Genomic DNA, 15,000 nt, shown 5'->3' with positions numbered 1-15,000 from the left:
ACTGGATACAGAAATTTGTCTGCAACATATAAATCCCTTTGCAAATAAATTGAAGAAATAAAACAGCATATTTGTTATTCACTATACCTCTAAAAGATACTCAATCTCATTGACATCACCACACTTATCATTTGTATCCACTTCAAAATTGCTTCAGGATTCTTCTACCTTTTTGAATGGAAAGGAATACTAATAACACAGCTATTGACAGACCCCCAAGCCAGACAGGAGTGATATAAAAAGTTGTTGTGATGTATGTTTTAAGGAAACCCCTTCCAGTTTGTCGTCCACCCAGAAAATGAATGGGAAACTTTGCAGTGTAACTTTACTTTTACAGTTGAAATCCAACTCTGCAGTTGCGTTTAATGAACGACACGTTTATGAACAACCGAATGATCCTCGTAAATTTTTTTATTGAAGAACATAAAAGCATCCAACGCTCACCAGACGAATACAGACATTCATTGAAAGATGGGAGCTGCTTAACACTTTTATTCTGCGTAAATGTGTCTGAATTAATATTAATATTATTCTTTCTTTTTTTTGTGTGTGAGTGTGTGTGTATTCTTTCAAACTCCAGTTGCTTGACTTTGCCTGGTATCTGTGTGCCTGCTGATTTCTAACAACTGGTAGATTCTGCATAAGGACAAACACATGACAAGCAGTTAAAAGAACCAACAAAAACAACAACAACAACAAAATAACAGCCCAAGCTAAAGGGAACACTTTCAGAAACGAAAAGCATTTAAAAAAAACTCATTGCAGTCTAAATAACAACAAACACATTCTGGCTCAGTGATTACAAACGAAATGCAGCACTCATGATGTATTTGCAATGAAAAGCGACGTCCTGTGTTTTTCTATATATCCATGATGCTATATCCATGCTATATCCATGCAATAGCCATGCTCTATCCATGCAGTAACCATGCAATATCCATGCTATATCCATGCTATATGCATGCCATATCCATGCTATATCCAATGCCAGAATACTGGTTGCACTAGCAAGAAGAGACACAGATGGATTGCATCAAGAAATAGTCCCGACCCCCCCCCCCCCCACCTCCCTTTAGATGATTCCCACGTACCTTAAACCTACAGAATTACCCATTCTCTTCACTATCCCCCTTTTTAAAAAAATAAAAATGCTTCCATGTCTAATGAGATCCAGCAGGTCTCTCCCCCCCTTTTGATTTCGACCTTTATTTCAACAGTTTTATGAAAAGCAGATCCTCCCGCCTCCACTTACAGAGAGAGAGAGAGGGGAGCAGAGAAAAGGCCCCGCGCATTGATCCGCGCTGTACATTTTTTTTTTCCTTGAAGGGGGTAAATACAATCACGTGGGCGGGCGCCAGCCAATGGCAGCGCCGGAGAGGCTGAAAAAATAATTACCTGCCCTGATTGTTCTATGAGCAGATAAAAAGTACACATACACTTCATGCAATAATCTTATGAATGTAAAAGAAAGGGGGGACACCATGTCCGCGCCCGGTCCCCTCAGCACCAGCAGCAGCAGCTACTACGTGGACTCCCTGATCGGCCACGACAGTGACGAGCTCCTGGCTGCCAGGTTCCCGGCGGCCACCGGGGCGGCTCACCCCGCCGCCGCCAGACCGCCCGGCTTACTCCCGGACTGCGGGGACTTCCCGTCCTGCAGCTTCGCCCCCAAACCCGCCGTCTTCACCGCCGCCAGCGCCGCCGCCTGGGCGCCCGCCGTGCACCCGCAGTCCTCCGTGCTCTACCACCCGTACACCACCCACCACCAGCCCCACCACCACCACCACCACCTCGCCGCGGACGCGCGCTATATGCGCACTTGGCTGGAGCCCCTCTCGGGCACCGTCTCTTTCCCCAGCTTCGCGGCCGGCGGCCGGCACTACGGGCTGAAGGCTGACACTGCGTTCCCCGGCCGGAGGGGAGTGGGGGGAGGAGGAGGGGGGGAGTGCGGGGATGGACGCGGGTACCCGGATTACATGTACGGAGCGTCGCCCGGTGACCTGCGGGACAGGCCCCCCCTGCACAGCCTGCCCTCCCCGGAGCCGCCCGAGGCCATCGCCTGCAGCAAACACAAGGACGGCGGCAGCGACAAGTCGGAGTTGGACCCCAGTAAGTTATCCAGAGTCATTTGGTGTGTTTACAACCGGAGGAGGAGGAGTTGCAGCCAGTGCGAGGAGTCCTCCATAAAATCAAATTACCTTTTGGGGTTGTTTAGAAAATCTTTTGCAGGGGGCCCCAGCCCTAAAACACATACTGCCTGCAGCAAGGCTAAGGGGGGTTATTTATATGGGGGGAGAAAAAAATAGGGGGGGAAAAATGCATAGGGATGTGTTTGAGCAGGCAGCATGTGGGTGTCATTCCAATCACTAATCTTATTGCACTTGTGCTGTATTGTTGCAATCTGCAGCAGCAACACAGGCTCAGATGATCCCCACTTTTGTAAGCATGTCACTTTCCTCCCAGAATTAAAACCAGCAATGCAGCCAGAGTAGTGCAAGGGAGAAGTGTACATGTAGCTGCTCACGGCTTTCCAAAGAGGGAACCGTTCAGATCATACAACTCAATCTGCTGCTCTAAATAAAACAAGATCCCTGATTATGAAATGTGTGTGTGTGTCTATATATATATATATATATATATATATATATATATATATATATATATATATATATATATACATACATATATATATACATACATACATATACACATACATACATACTACAAATGTAGGTCGTTCATTTTGTTAAATGCTAGAGAAATGTGTTAGAAACCCAACATGAGAAAGAGGTGGATGGTCTGGCAAGAGAATCAGCAGTTAGGGACAATTGAGCGTTTGAAGAAACACGTTGTTTAGTCTTAGTTTTATGGTTATGGCCAAACAGAACAGCAAATTCACAGAGCTAGGGGAAGTTCTTCAACAGGAATGCTTTAATTGTATCCTCTTAAAAGTTAAATACCGTTCATGAATGATAATATTATAATTGAGTTCGATTTAATAGGCACCTACACAATTGATACTTGATCAGTATGCTGATATGAAGAAACATGTACACCAGCCAAAACACCTGGCAGCCTTACATTTGATTAGTAGTATTACAAACAATAAACTTCAAATTATATAGGGAGATCAATTACTATGTAATTATATGAAGTTGTACATATAAACATGCATTGAGGGATTTATGACACTGTCTGAAAAATCATAGAACCTCTTTGCTTATATATGTTTTCCCAACTGAATAGAGAATTTCAATGATAATCTGTGCATCTTCCCAGTAAAGAATCATCAGACTTCGCCCATGTTCTTCCTGATACACATGACGCCCAATTAATTAATGTTAAAAAAAAAATGGTTGTATACCTGATGGTTTTATTTCAACAATCCGCCTGGATTCATCTCCTCAACCAGAGCTCAAAATGTGGGGGAAATAGAGATCAGATAAATCTAGAGAAATAAAGTCAAGAACAGATGGGGTTAAACTACATATGAGGAAACTGTAGTTGTTAAAAGCTTTTATGGCCTTGTGAGAACAAAGTATATTTTTATGATTTTAGTTTTAGTGTTTGGGCTCCAGCTGCTTAGATGACCACTATTTTTCAATACTCAATTTTCGTTTTAGACACAATTCATATCTGCAATCATAATGGAAACGAAATATAAAATACATATACATAAAATAAAGAGTAAACAGTGACCAGAATCTGTCATTTTTGCGAGGATCGAATTTAGCATATTCTAACTGTCTGACATTTCGTCATGAGGAAATTTCCAATTAGTAGGATTAATTTGAAGTGCATTGGGATCAAGATGATATGTGAAATTAACTTCCTCTCTTTCCTTCTCTGTTTTAGACAACCCGGTGGCAAATTGGATCCATGCTCGTTCCACAAGGAAGAAAAGATGCCCCTATACAAAATATCAGACTTTGGAACTGGAAAAGGAGTTTTTATTTAACATGTACCTAACCAGGGACCGACGTTATGAAGTGGCTAGAGTTCTTAATCTTACTGAACGCCAAGTTAAAATCTGGTTTCAGAACAGAAGAATGAAAATGAAGAAAATGAACAAAGAGAAAACCGACAAGGAACAGCCCTAAAAATTACCAGAAATACTAATAGTGAATAACCTCAATATCACAGATACGTGAAGAAAACATTTTGGCTCAAACATTAAATAATAAAAAAAAAACTTTATGACTATGAATGTGGAGATTGGTGTTTAGAATAGATAAACACAGAAGCATTTTCGAAGCACATGCTTTTATAAAATGCATTTCAAATGTTTCCTTCTCTCTTTAAAACCACGAAAGTACTTGAATATTATTTTTTTTTTTTGTATTTTATTTTGTAACTTATACTTATCCAGTGTTAATTTTTATTTGAAGAGTTTGTGAGTGCATATTTTGTATAAATCAAAATTGGAATATCAGTATGTTTTGTTATAGTCCCTGGCGTCCCTTGGATGTACATATTTGTGTATTTTATTCTTGTCACAAAAACGTTCTGTATTGTTATGTTATGCTTGTAGATCAGCTCTATGTAAATATAGCAGAGTACACTATAATCCTTTGTGTGTGTGTGTGTTGTTGTTTTTTTTTTCATTTTGAATATAACATATTCTATGATTTTGGATGGAGTACATGACTAGTCAGAAAACGCGCTGTGTCAACAGAAATCCACAATTTGTTGAAAATATATATGGGACCTTACTTAATATTTTATTTAGATCTACTTACGATAGTTGTGGGTGTTTCCAAGACCGCTCACATCCATTTCATGAGTGGGAGAGAATGATACAATCCCAGATGGATTCTCAAACCCATGAAGTTTAAAATTGCGCAGGTTAAATATAACTAACAAAATAAATATATTTTAAGCTTAGAGCAGGTTCACAGCACCGCGTGCTAAGTGCAGTCGTAATAAAATGGGTTTAGGGTTAGCTGTATTTGTATCATTTGCATTTGACTTCTAAGTTAGAATAATTGCTATAGTTATTTATGACCTTGGGCAGTCAAGATAAATGTCAGATTTGACCAATAATAGAAAGCAACATTCCTAATTTAGGTTGCTTCCTACAAGTGCTGTTTTCAGACTCCAAATTATGTTAGATTTCGCCCGATGTTTCCAAGGTTAGTTTCTTTCTTTCAATGCTTTTGACTGTAAGTTACTGTAGAAATAAGTCAATTGCCATTTGTCTTTATAACTATACTTCATCGTGTGGGGAAAGAAATAGAAACCCCTTTAAGATCACTGCTAGCAATCTCTAGATGTGCTGCACTTGTGTTTGTCGAATGGGCTTCTCATCTTTTCAAGCACGTTCTTTTTTTCTTTCTTTGATTTTAAATGTTTTCAAGACGATATATTTGAATAATTAGATGGAGGAGCATTGCAAATATGCCAGCAAATATTAGTCTGACCAATTTCAGACTGGGGAAACTCATTACCCCAAACTCGATGAAGACTATCTTAAACACGCACAAGTCACAGCAGTGAAAGTCTAATCATAAAATCCCGTTTATTTTATGAAACCTAGGTAATAAGGATTTAATGTTTCATAACCATAAACAGACTCACAGCTGCTACAAGTAAAAGTTTGAATCCCGTCCCAAACCCCACTCGGAAGTAAAATCTGGAAATAATTAATCTTTGAACTTTATAAAAAAAAATATGGCACTTAAACATTTCTCTTTAACTTTTTTTTATGTCCTAAATTGTCCAGGTTCGTTGTTTAATAAACCAGGCTTTGTAGATCTCTTACTACCGTGCAGGGTACCGAATCCTTCAAGCTTCCTAACAACACAAACTTTTTTTTTTTATAGCTGAGTAATAAAATATTTCATTGCTTGTTTAATTTAGGAAAAATAAATGTTAAAATGGAGACACTTTGGCATTTTTGTCCTGGCATTAAAAGTAGATTTGATTTTCTTACTTAAATTAAATACAATCATACACATCTTTAAAATCTTCACCAACTTTTTTTTTTCTAGTTTTTGAATTAGTTTTTCCAGGAACACAGAACGGTCCCCTGTTCTTTATTTATTATCATTCAAATAGATCTCATGCAAAAGACAAGATTTAGTGATTTGGAAAAACCTTAGCATGTCTAACCGTTACACACACAAAAAAAATAGCTCGTATTATTTTCTTCAGTTCAAGTCTTAGAATATAAATATCACCGAATGATTAAAAGGGGACGCTTTGAAAAGAAAAAAAAAATGTCGCCTGTATAAATTCTGCAAAGTTTATACATCATATTGCAAGAAAAAAAAAAAATCTGCCATAGTTTCCCCATCCCGAGTCATAGTTGAAAGATGAGATCTGAGATGTCATTGTCAGTTTGGCAGATCTCGGGACAATTGATCAATCAGTTTAATGTCCCATGATGGGAAGTTTGTCTTTCAAAAGGAGAAAGAAAGGGAGAAAGAAAGAGATAGTGAGGAACAAAAGGAATGGAGATCAAGTACATCTACATGCTTCATTTTATATACAGTTTCTACTAAAACATTTAGTGCAAATACTATATTATAGGATTTTTTTTGGTGGTGGCTTGGGGTAGATTTGACTTTTTTTTCCGGTTGGCATACAAATCCAGCCTTTTGTAAGCAAGATAAAAAGGACAGGATACTTATCTGCTTTTAAGGCTGGCAGTAGGTACACTTCCGCAGAGAAAAATGCAAGCTTTACAACCCAGTTTGTCTCACTGCTGTGTCTCTTGAATGGAAGTGAACAAAACAAGACCACAGAGCTGGCTAGACGTCTGGCTTTAATTGTTTTATGGTTTAAATAAGGTGCATACTCTGCTCTTTGAAACTGGATTATTGGAATGTTTTGTCTAGAAGCAACAAACAGCAGACCCCACTTGGCTGAAAAAATGTTTTAAAACTGATAAATCGAGTGACGTCTCAAAGTAGGTTATACCTCAAAGCAGGTTATACCGTAACATAAACCGGACAGTCTATATAAGTGTGTAGAAAGGAGCCACCTTTCCCTCTATATATGTTTTCAAACTGCATCCCACCATACAACCCTTGCTCTCTATTAAAATGCCTAGTATGATGTATCTATTATCTCCCTCTCTCTAATACATATATATTATCTATCTATCTATCTATCTATCTATCTATCTATCTATCTATCTATCTATCTATCTATCTATCTATCTATCTATCTATCTATCTATCTATCATCTATCTATCATCTATCTATCATCTATCTATCATCTATCTATCTAATAATAATGATAATTAAATATATATTAATTAATATTATTATTATTATTATATAAATGTACATACACATACATATTCACACATACATATACAACACAAACACACACACACACACACACACACACACACACACACACACACACACACACACACACACACACACACACACACACACACACACACACACACACACACACACATCTACTGTAATTGAACATAAAACGCCACCATGTCTCTATATTATTAACTACATTTTTGTATTTGTATAAGCCCATGTAATAAACTGTTCTCAGTCTAGAACATTTCTAAAACAATGTTAGGTGGTATAACTCGATGTTTATTGAGCAGTACCATAATATGTTCTTAATTGTGATGATGGCACTATTGTTTTAGTCTTTGTGTTATTCTGCATGGAATGATGAAGATGTATTTTGAGAAGTGTTTTACAAACTTTCGACGCAAGGTGGCGCTGTTGCTCAAATTTTAGAGTGGTTTGGCCAATTAAGTTGCATGGCATCATATTACACCTTTGGGCCCCTATAAGGTTGTTAGAAAACAAATCAAAACAAATATGCACAACATCCTTCACCTCTGAATGGCGAATTAACATGTAATGTGTGTAAGATTGTTCACAAAGTACTAGTGGGTCAGTACGATGATAAAACTGCGATTCCCAGCCAAAATTTACCGTTGAACCAAAATGATGTCAAGAAAACGATCATGCTATGATTGTACCTAATTAGAAAAGCATTGATCAATCTTCGGCAAATCAGCAAATTGAAAATGCTTTTAACTCAAGTTTGGTTTGAACAGAGCGTAATCTTTATTATGTGCCCAGCGGTTTATTGCAACCCAATTAATAGGGCATGAAAACGATCACCCAATAAATGTAAATAGTATGTGTTAAAAAATACGCCGAGTTTGCTCATACAGTACATACAGAGAAATTCAGAGAGACCAAGCTTAATTTATATAAGTCATATTGAGCAGTATTAAACATGATATTATTTGTTGTGTGAATAGATGCATATGAAGCTCGAATACATCGCCACTTCAGATGGATTATTCACGTTTCCAACAAGCATTTTTATGTATTCTAAAATCTGCCCATAAAATAAGTTCCCACTGTCAAGAATGAAAACATGTAGTATTTTCTATCATTCGCTTTGAACTGTTACTTTATACCCTAAAGTATCGATCATTTTTATATTATCTACTTTTAAAATAAACTCACATTGTACACACACACACACACACACACACACACACACACACACACACACACACACACACACACACACACACACACACACACACACACACACACACACACACACACACACACACACACACACACACACACACACACACATTGTATATGATATATATATATACATTATAAAGGTGTTGAATTAGTACACTTAAAGCATTTTAAATATAATTGCTTTGTTTTCAAAGTGGGCCACAAAATAGAAGTATTGCATCTTAAATTATCAGATTTACCGATCAAGCTGTCAATGTAGGTAGATGCATACAGATCTAGGTGCCTAACAAATATAACATGTATAATCCGTGTGGTGGAATGTATGTTCATATATTTTACCATATACTTTAGGCAAATATATCCTGAGCATATGTAGATATGTAGCAATCCAGCGAAACAATAATAATAATAATAAATAAAGATATCTGGGAAAATATATCTTATCAGTGTGTGATATATATATATATAATATGTATATATATATATATATATATATATATATATATATATATATATATATATATACATATATATATATATATATACATATATATATATATATATATATATATATATATATATATATATATATATATATTCTTCTCAGGGTGCAGATAGTTTAATGACGTTATACAACCTATGAATATTTTCCCGATTGTATCTCTTATTGGAGCAAATATCTAAGTAAATAAAAACAATATTGAACTGTGTTCGGTGAATACATGCGATTTGGGTAATATTTTGCAGCGTTACAGTTCACAGTGATATTTCCATTCGTAGGCTGCTGGCTGTACATTTTGAAAGGGATTTGCTGGGTTTTTGTATGATATCTGAGTTTTGTTTTAGTGCAGTCATAAAAGCGAGGCTTTTCAATAGAAGGCTCCTTCCGCTGGTAACACGTAGAGTCTAAACTATAAAATCCTACCCTAAATCTAGGTGCCTTTTGGAGGAACATCACACTAGCAGATGGGAAAAGGAGAAATTCGGAAAAAGCATTGCTTCTAATTGTATTTCATTTTTTTTTCACAGATGCAATAAGATCACAATTAAAACGGTTTAATTGCACAATTTCCTTGTGTTTAGCACCCCCTTTTCTCCTAAATAGCGTAGAAAAATACCTCCCTTAATGAATTTAGCAGCCACTTTTTCTCTCTCTCTCTCAAATGTTCTTCAAATCATTTCAGTTGATAAGTTCAGGGTGACTTTATGCAATCAAATGTCCCAAGACCTTGAAATAAAATAAGCACAAGACAACATGTATAAGTGAAGATATTAAACAAATGCTGCATTATCCCTCTTGCCTTATGCACATCCACTCTTTCCCTTTTTCACATTTTTATTTTACCTCAGCATGCTTTATGGAGGCATTAAAGTGTTTTTTTTCTCCCCCCCCCCCCTTAATTCCAATAGGACGCCAAGTGGTAATAGATGCACATGCTCCAACCAAAAGGGGGGAGTTAGGGGGCCAGTGACGTAACACTGGGCCAGTGAGCTGGATCACTCCTTAATAAAGCAAAATATAGGATTTCTAAAAAGAAAACCACCATCAACATATCTGATCATGTCCTTGTCACCCAAGACCATAGCACCTTAAATATATATATATATATTTTTTTTACCTGTTGAGGTTACCTACGTTGACCTTACGGCGCATGTATTTCCCCCACATCAGTGAAGAGGCTGGCTTGGAAGAGAGAGGAAGAAAAAAAAAAAGCACCTAAAGATATTAATGCGCACCTTTCCTAACCCTCCCTCATTCATTTGATATTTTTTTTTTCTTCTTCTGAAGGCTGGTTTTCCACGTCCCCTTCATCCAATACCCCCAAATCCTTGTCATTTCTCTCTAGCCTGTCTTGCTGGAGAGGATTGATGGATACAAATCGCGTGTGAAAGCCTCACCACCGGGATTGTGAGGAATTTGCCTGTGGTGTTAAAGGGAAGGGGAGCAGGAAAGAGAAATTGAGATAGAGCTTCTACCTACCGACTCATACAAGAGAATCCAACAAGCACAGAGACTTAAAAGCCACACACTCAGGCACCATGAAACGTCTCTGAGAGCCACCAAAATAACCCCCCCTCCGTTAAAAAAAAAAAAAAAAACCCCCACAAACAAAAACAGGACTTTAAGACAAGCCCAGGGGACAGTCTTTCATTGATCTCCTGCAGAATTAAAGACTGCGTTTTTTTGGGGGGTATTGTTTTCCTTATCTGTTTTTTTTTTTTTTTTTATTAGTGAGGGGGGGTCTAGCTTTCTTTCATGCAAGAACCATGAGTTCCTATTTTGTAAACCCTCTTTTCTCCAAGTACAAAGGCGGCGAGTCCTTGGAACCAACTTACTACGACTGTCGCTTCCCACAAAGTGTCAGCAGGAGCCACGCTTTAGTGTACGGTCCGGGCAGCACAGCTCCGGGCTTCCAGCAGCACCCTGCTCACCACGTCCAGGAGTTCTTCCACCACGGAGCCTCCGGCATCACCAACTCCGGCTACCAGCAGAGCCCCTGCGCCCTGACTTGCCACGGAGACGCTTCCAAGTTCTATGGATACGAAGCCCTACCAAGGCAATCCCTTTATGGTGCCCAGCAAGAGACTAGCGTGGTGCAGTATCCTGACTGTAAATCGTCTTCCAACAGTAGCACTAGCGAAGGACAAGGCCATTTAAGTCAAAATTCGTCTCCCAGTCTCATGTTCCCATGGATGAGACCTCACGGTTAGGATATTTTCTGTTGCTCTTGTGTTGTTCTTGTGTTGTTGTTGTTGTTGTTGTTGTTGTTTCTTCTTGTGTTGGTTTCTCTCTTTCCCCCTTTCATTTTATAGAGTGCAACAATAGCTTAAGCTTAGTAGTACATTTAATGCAGGGCGAGCAGCTATGTGCAAAGGAAACAGATTTTTTTCTTGTAATGCCAGAAGTCAGCAGTTAGTTTTAGAAATAGAGGGGATCAAGGTGTTTTCAGTGCAGACCTTTTAAACTTACAATGAACTAAGTTATTTTTATGGCTTGCCTTGAGGAGAACAGTATACAGCTCCCACGAGGTTATTTGCTTGCTGCTAGCACAGGGTTCTTTTAAAAGCCATATAGCTTATCTGAGGGGTTAGGAGTTTAACAGAAAAAAAACTAGTATTACTGTATTTCTAAAGCCGATTGTGTCATACAACTCTCTAGAAATATCCTTGACGTTAACGTGTTCTATTAGTAATGTACTAACTGAGGTTATGCAGCAACAACAAAAAATACTTTTTATCTCACTTACCCTGTGATTACAGTTTTGTAAAAGCTCAACTTAATGTAAAGGCCAACTTAAAACACATCCTTATAAACAGCTGGGTGACAGCATGTGCAGGCTCTCTGCTGTATATGTACTTTATAGCAAAATTAAAGAAAAAACGCCGTTTCCTTTCACTAACACAATACACGGATTGTAAAACTGTTTTAAAGTTACCGCCCTTAATGCCTTGATTTATAGTGCATCCTCCACATACTGATACATTGCAGTTATAGCCCATTGTTTGTTTTAGTTCTTATATAATTGCGATAGCTATTAATGTTAAGAAGTATCATGTCATTACACTCTATAGCAAATCATTTTACTTTGTTTTGGTTTCATTTTTTTTCTTCTTTTTGTGTGTGTGTGTGTGTGTGCTTTTAATGTTGTGCTGTAAAATACAATAAAAACGACAACCAGCAAGCTCAGGGCAGACAGACTGAAGATTGACTTTTAAATCCTTTTGTATATAACAAAGATTTGAAAGACTGATAACGTGTCATTTTGACTTCAGAGGCTGTTTTATTTAAAATAATAATAAAATAATAGGAGCACACTGGTGACTTAATAAGGCCGATCTTAAAGTGTTTATTAGGGGGGACATTTGAAGCTGACTATAAGAGAATGAGGCAGCAAACCCCTGTTTTGTTTTGTCCCCCAGCTCCTGGAAGGCGCAGTGGAAGGCAGACTTACAGCCGGTACCAGACACTAGAGCTGGAGAAAGAATTCCTCTTCAACCCTTACTTGACACGGAAACGTCGGATTGAGGTCTCCCACGCCCTGGGACTGACTGAGAGGCAGGTCAAAATCTGGTTTCAAAACAGGAGGATGAAATGGAAAAAAGAAAACAACAAGGATAAACTACCCGGGGCCCGAGAGGAAGAGAAGACGGAAGAAGAAGCCAACGAGGAAGAAGAGAAAGAAGAAGAGGAAAAAGAAGAAAGCAAGGAATGATTTGTGTGTGTATGTGTGTATGTGTGTATGTGTGTATGTGTGTATGTGAGTATGTGTGCACATGAGTGTGTGTGTATGAGTGTGTATGTGTGTGTGTATGTATATGTATGAGTGTGTATGAGTGTGTATGTGTGTGTATATGTGAGTGTATGAGTGTATGAGTGTATGAGTGTGTGTGTGTGTGTGTGTGTGTGTCTCTTTCCTCCTGGAAGTCTCGTTTTATGGTAGATGTAAATCCGAGACGTTTACGACTCTCATCTGCTTTTATAGAGTATAGAATGGAGAAACTCACAACAGTAACTACCTGTCACAAGTTGCAGCCTTTCTCTCTGGTCGCAGGACTCCCCTCTTTGCATTTTGTTGTGGTTTGTGTGGGGAAGGGGGGATTTGCATTAGGTTCTTATTTATCTCCTTTATGTCCTAAGGAACAGGCTAACAACGTACACACAAAGTGAAGAAAACATACGAAGTTACTACTATGATTTCCAATAGACATATTTCTGTACAACCAGAATAGTATTAATTCCTTTTTTATGTGAAATAAAACTACCTATTCCCTTCAAGAGGTGCATTGTTTTCTGACCTCATAATGTAATCTGTGTTTTTATTATTTAGATTTATGTATTCATATATAGGAGAGGGCCAGTATTTACCCTAGTATTTTTATTTTGTTTTCTTTTTTTATTTGTCCATTTTTCATGTGATAGTGTCTATATAGCTCAATATACCTCCCAAGCTGTCATGTCTAACTTGTCAGCAGAGAGGAATGATCCCAAAGTATTTGAAAGCGGGATGGTGCACATATCTGATAGTACCCACACATTGAAATTTATATCTGATATGACAGGCCATGGCATTCATGTTGTAATTCTCCATTTTATGTTCCAGTGCGCTGTTTCTTATGAGTTTATCATTGGTGTGTGAGCACTTAAATCCTCAATCTACTACCTAAAGGGATCCTGCAATAACCATTACACTAATAACAACGAAGGGGCTTACAGTATATATCCTAAACAGTACATGGTCAGACTTATGAATTACTAGCAGTGTCGCTGAACTGCAAGCTACTGAGTAGCAAAGACTAAGAACTGAAACTTGTAATGAACCTTATCACTACCTATATAAGGAGATCTGCTTTTTGAAGTATTTGTAACGCGTTTTTGTTGTTTGTTGCTGCTTAATTTCCCAACAACTGAAACTGCCTAGTTGGACGCACATTTTTTTTGTGTTTCTTTTATTGTGCTTATAAAGTAGCTTAGGACTAAATTGCACTGAATGTAAAGTTATCTATTTGTCTTGAACTTTATCTGTTTAATGCAAGAGCTCGAGATATTAAAAAAAGAAAAAAAGAAAAAGAAAAAACCCGTCTCTTTGTTTTATTCCTGTATCAGCATAGTTACGCGTGTTCAAACCATGAATGTAGCAGCTGTTTCCAAGAACTTGTTTCTGGACACAATAAATTTGTATTGTATACGTGAAACATTTAATGATGATGATGATGATGATGATGATGATAATAATAATAATAAAAGGATTTTAAAATGAAATTGTACCGTGCAAACTGTGTTTTATATCACCAGAACAATGACTGCCATTGTGCGCTTAAATTTAGCTAAAGTTAAGAGAGATTTGTTATATTCTATAGCCATCACCATGAGAAGAAAAATCCTGCAACATAATACACATCAACAATTTCTATAAAATGTTAAAATACAGCACACACACACACACACACACACACTATATATATATATATATATATATATATATATATATATATATATATATAGTTGTATAATTCAAAAAGCTCCACGTTGCTCTGTGTGTAATCACTACATATATTGATCTCTGTGTTGTCATAAATGTGTGTGCGTGTGTGTGTGTATGCAGGAGTATCAATAATTTAATTAGCTGATGTTTAATGACCCTACAAAGCTATATACAAACAACTCCTTAGAGAATAATAGTTTACTGTTAGCTTCACTATTTTCCGATTGTAATGAGCTACCATACAAAACACACACACACACACACACACACACACACACACACACACACACACACACACACACACACACACACACACACACACACACACACACACACACACACACACACACACACACACACACACACACACACACACACACATAATCAACATTATATACATTGGTGACAATTTCAGAAGTATACCTAATGTATCTCCACTGCTGGTTGGGGGGACTATTTTATACCAAGATTCCCTTCAAAGTTGCACCAAGTGTGTCCCTGGAAATATCTCCAGATTGTG

The 15,000-nt window shown here is 37.7% G+C and overlaps 3 protein-coding genes and 1 long non-coding RNA gene across 4 annotated transcripts in view; 3 read left to right on the top strand and 1 right to left on the bottom strand.

Moving 5' to 3' along the window:
- Positions 1-15,000, top strand: part of LOC142490013 (homeobox protein Hox-D3-like) — a 168,444-nt gene that overhangs the window by 8,358 nt on the left and 145,086 nt on the right. The gene's annotated exons all lie outside the window — the stretch shown is intronic.
- Positions 1,357-4,567, top strand: HOXC9 (homeobox C9). The gene is made up of 2 exons (XM_075591778.1): positions 1,357-2,109; positions 3,856-4,567. Exons 1-2 carry the CDS (start codon positions 1,455-1,457, stop codon positions 4,098-4,100), a joined length of 900 nt encoding a protein of 299 aa, XP_075447893.1. The 5' UTR covers positions 1,357-1,454; the 3' UTR covers positions 4,101-4,567.
- LOC142490012 (uncharacterized) lies at positions 9,108-11,156 on the bottom strand. The gene is made up of 3 exons (XR_012799977.1): positions 10,834-11,156; positions 10,234-10,418; positions 9,108-9,724 (listed from the first exon to the last, which is right to left on the bottom strand). It is a non-coding gene; the product is annotated as an uncharacterized LOC142490012 (long non-coding RNA).
- On the top strand, positions 10,026-14,236 carry HOXC8 (homeobox C8). The gene is made up of 2 exons (XM_075591769.1): positions 10,026-11,203; positions 12,418-14,236. The coding sequence occupies exons 1-2, from the start codon at positions 10,765-10,767 to the stop codon at positions 12,708-12,710; spliced, it is 732 nt and encodes a 243-aa protein (XP_075447884.1). The 5' UTR covers positions 10,026-10,764; the 3' UTR covers positions 12,711-14,236.

Source organism: Ascaphus truei, chromosome 3 (genome assembly GCF_040206685.1).
Source record: "Ascaphus truei isolate aAscTru1 chromosome 3, aAscTru1.hap1, whole genome shotgun sequence".
NCBI classification, from domain to species: Eukaryota; Metazoa; Chordata; class Amphibia; order Anura; family Ascaphidae; genus Ascaphus; species Ascaphus truei.
The sequence above is the reverse complement of the archived record's forward strand: the minus strand, read 5'-3'. Positions and strand labels throughout refer to the sequence as shown.

Bases quoted from the DNA above. Each gene is read 5' to 3' on its own strand.
- HOXC8 (XM_075591769.1), top strand. From the start codon at position 10,765: ATGAGTTCCTATTTTGTAAACCCTCTTTTCTCCAAGTACAAAGGCGGC. The intron at 11,204-12,417 runs GTTAGGATATTT...TTTGTCCCCCAG, and splicing joins CCCATGGATGAGACCTCACG to CTCCTGGAAGGCGCAGTGGA.
- HOXC9 (XM_075591778.1), top strand. From the start codon at position 1,455: ATGAATGTAAAAGAAAGGGGGGACACCATGTCCGCGCCCGGTCCCCTC. The intron at 2,110-3,855 runs GTAAGTTATCCA...TCTCTGTTTTAG, and splicing joins CAAGTCGGAGTTGGACCCCA to ACAACCCGGTGGCAAATTGG.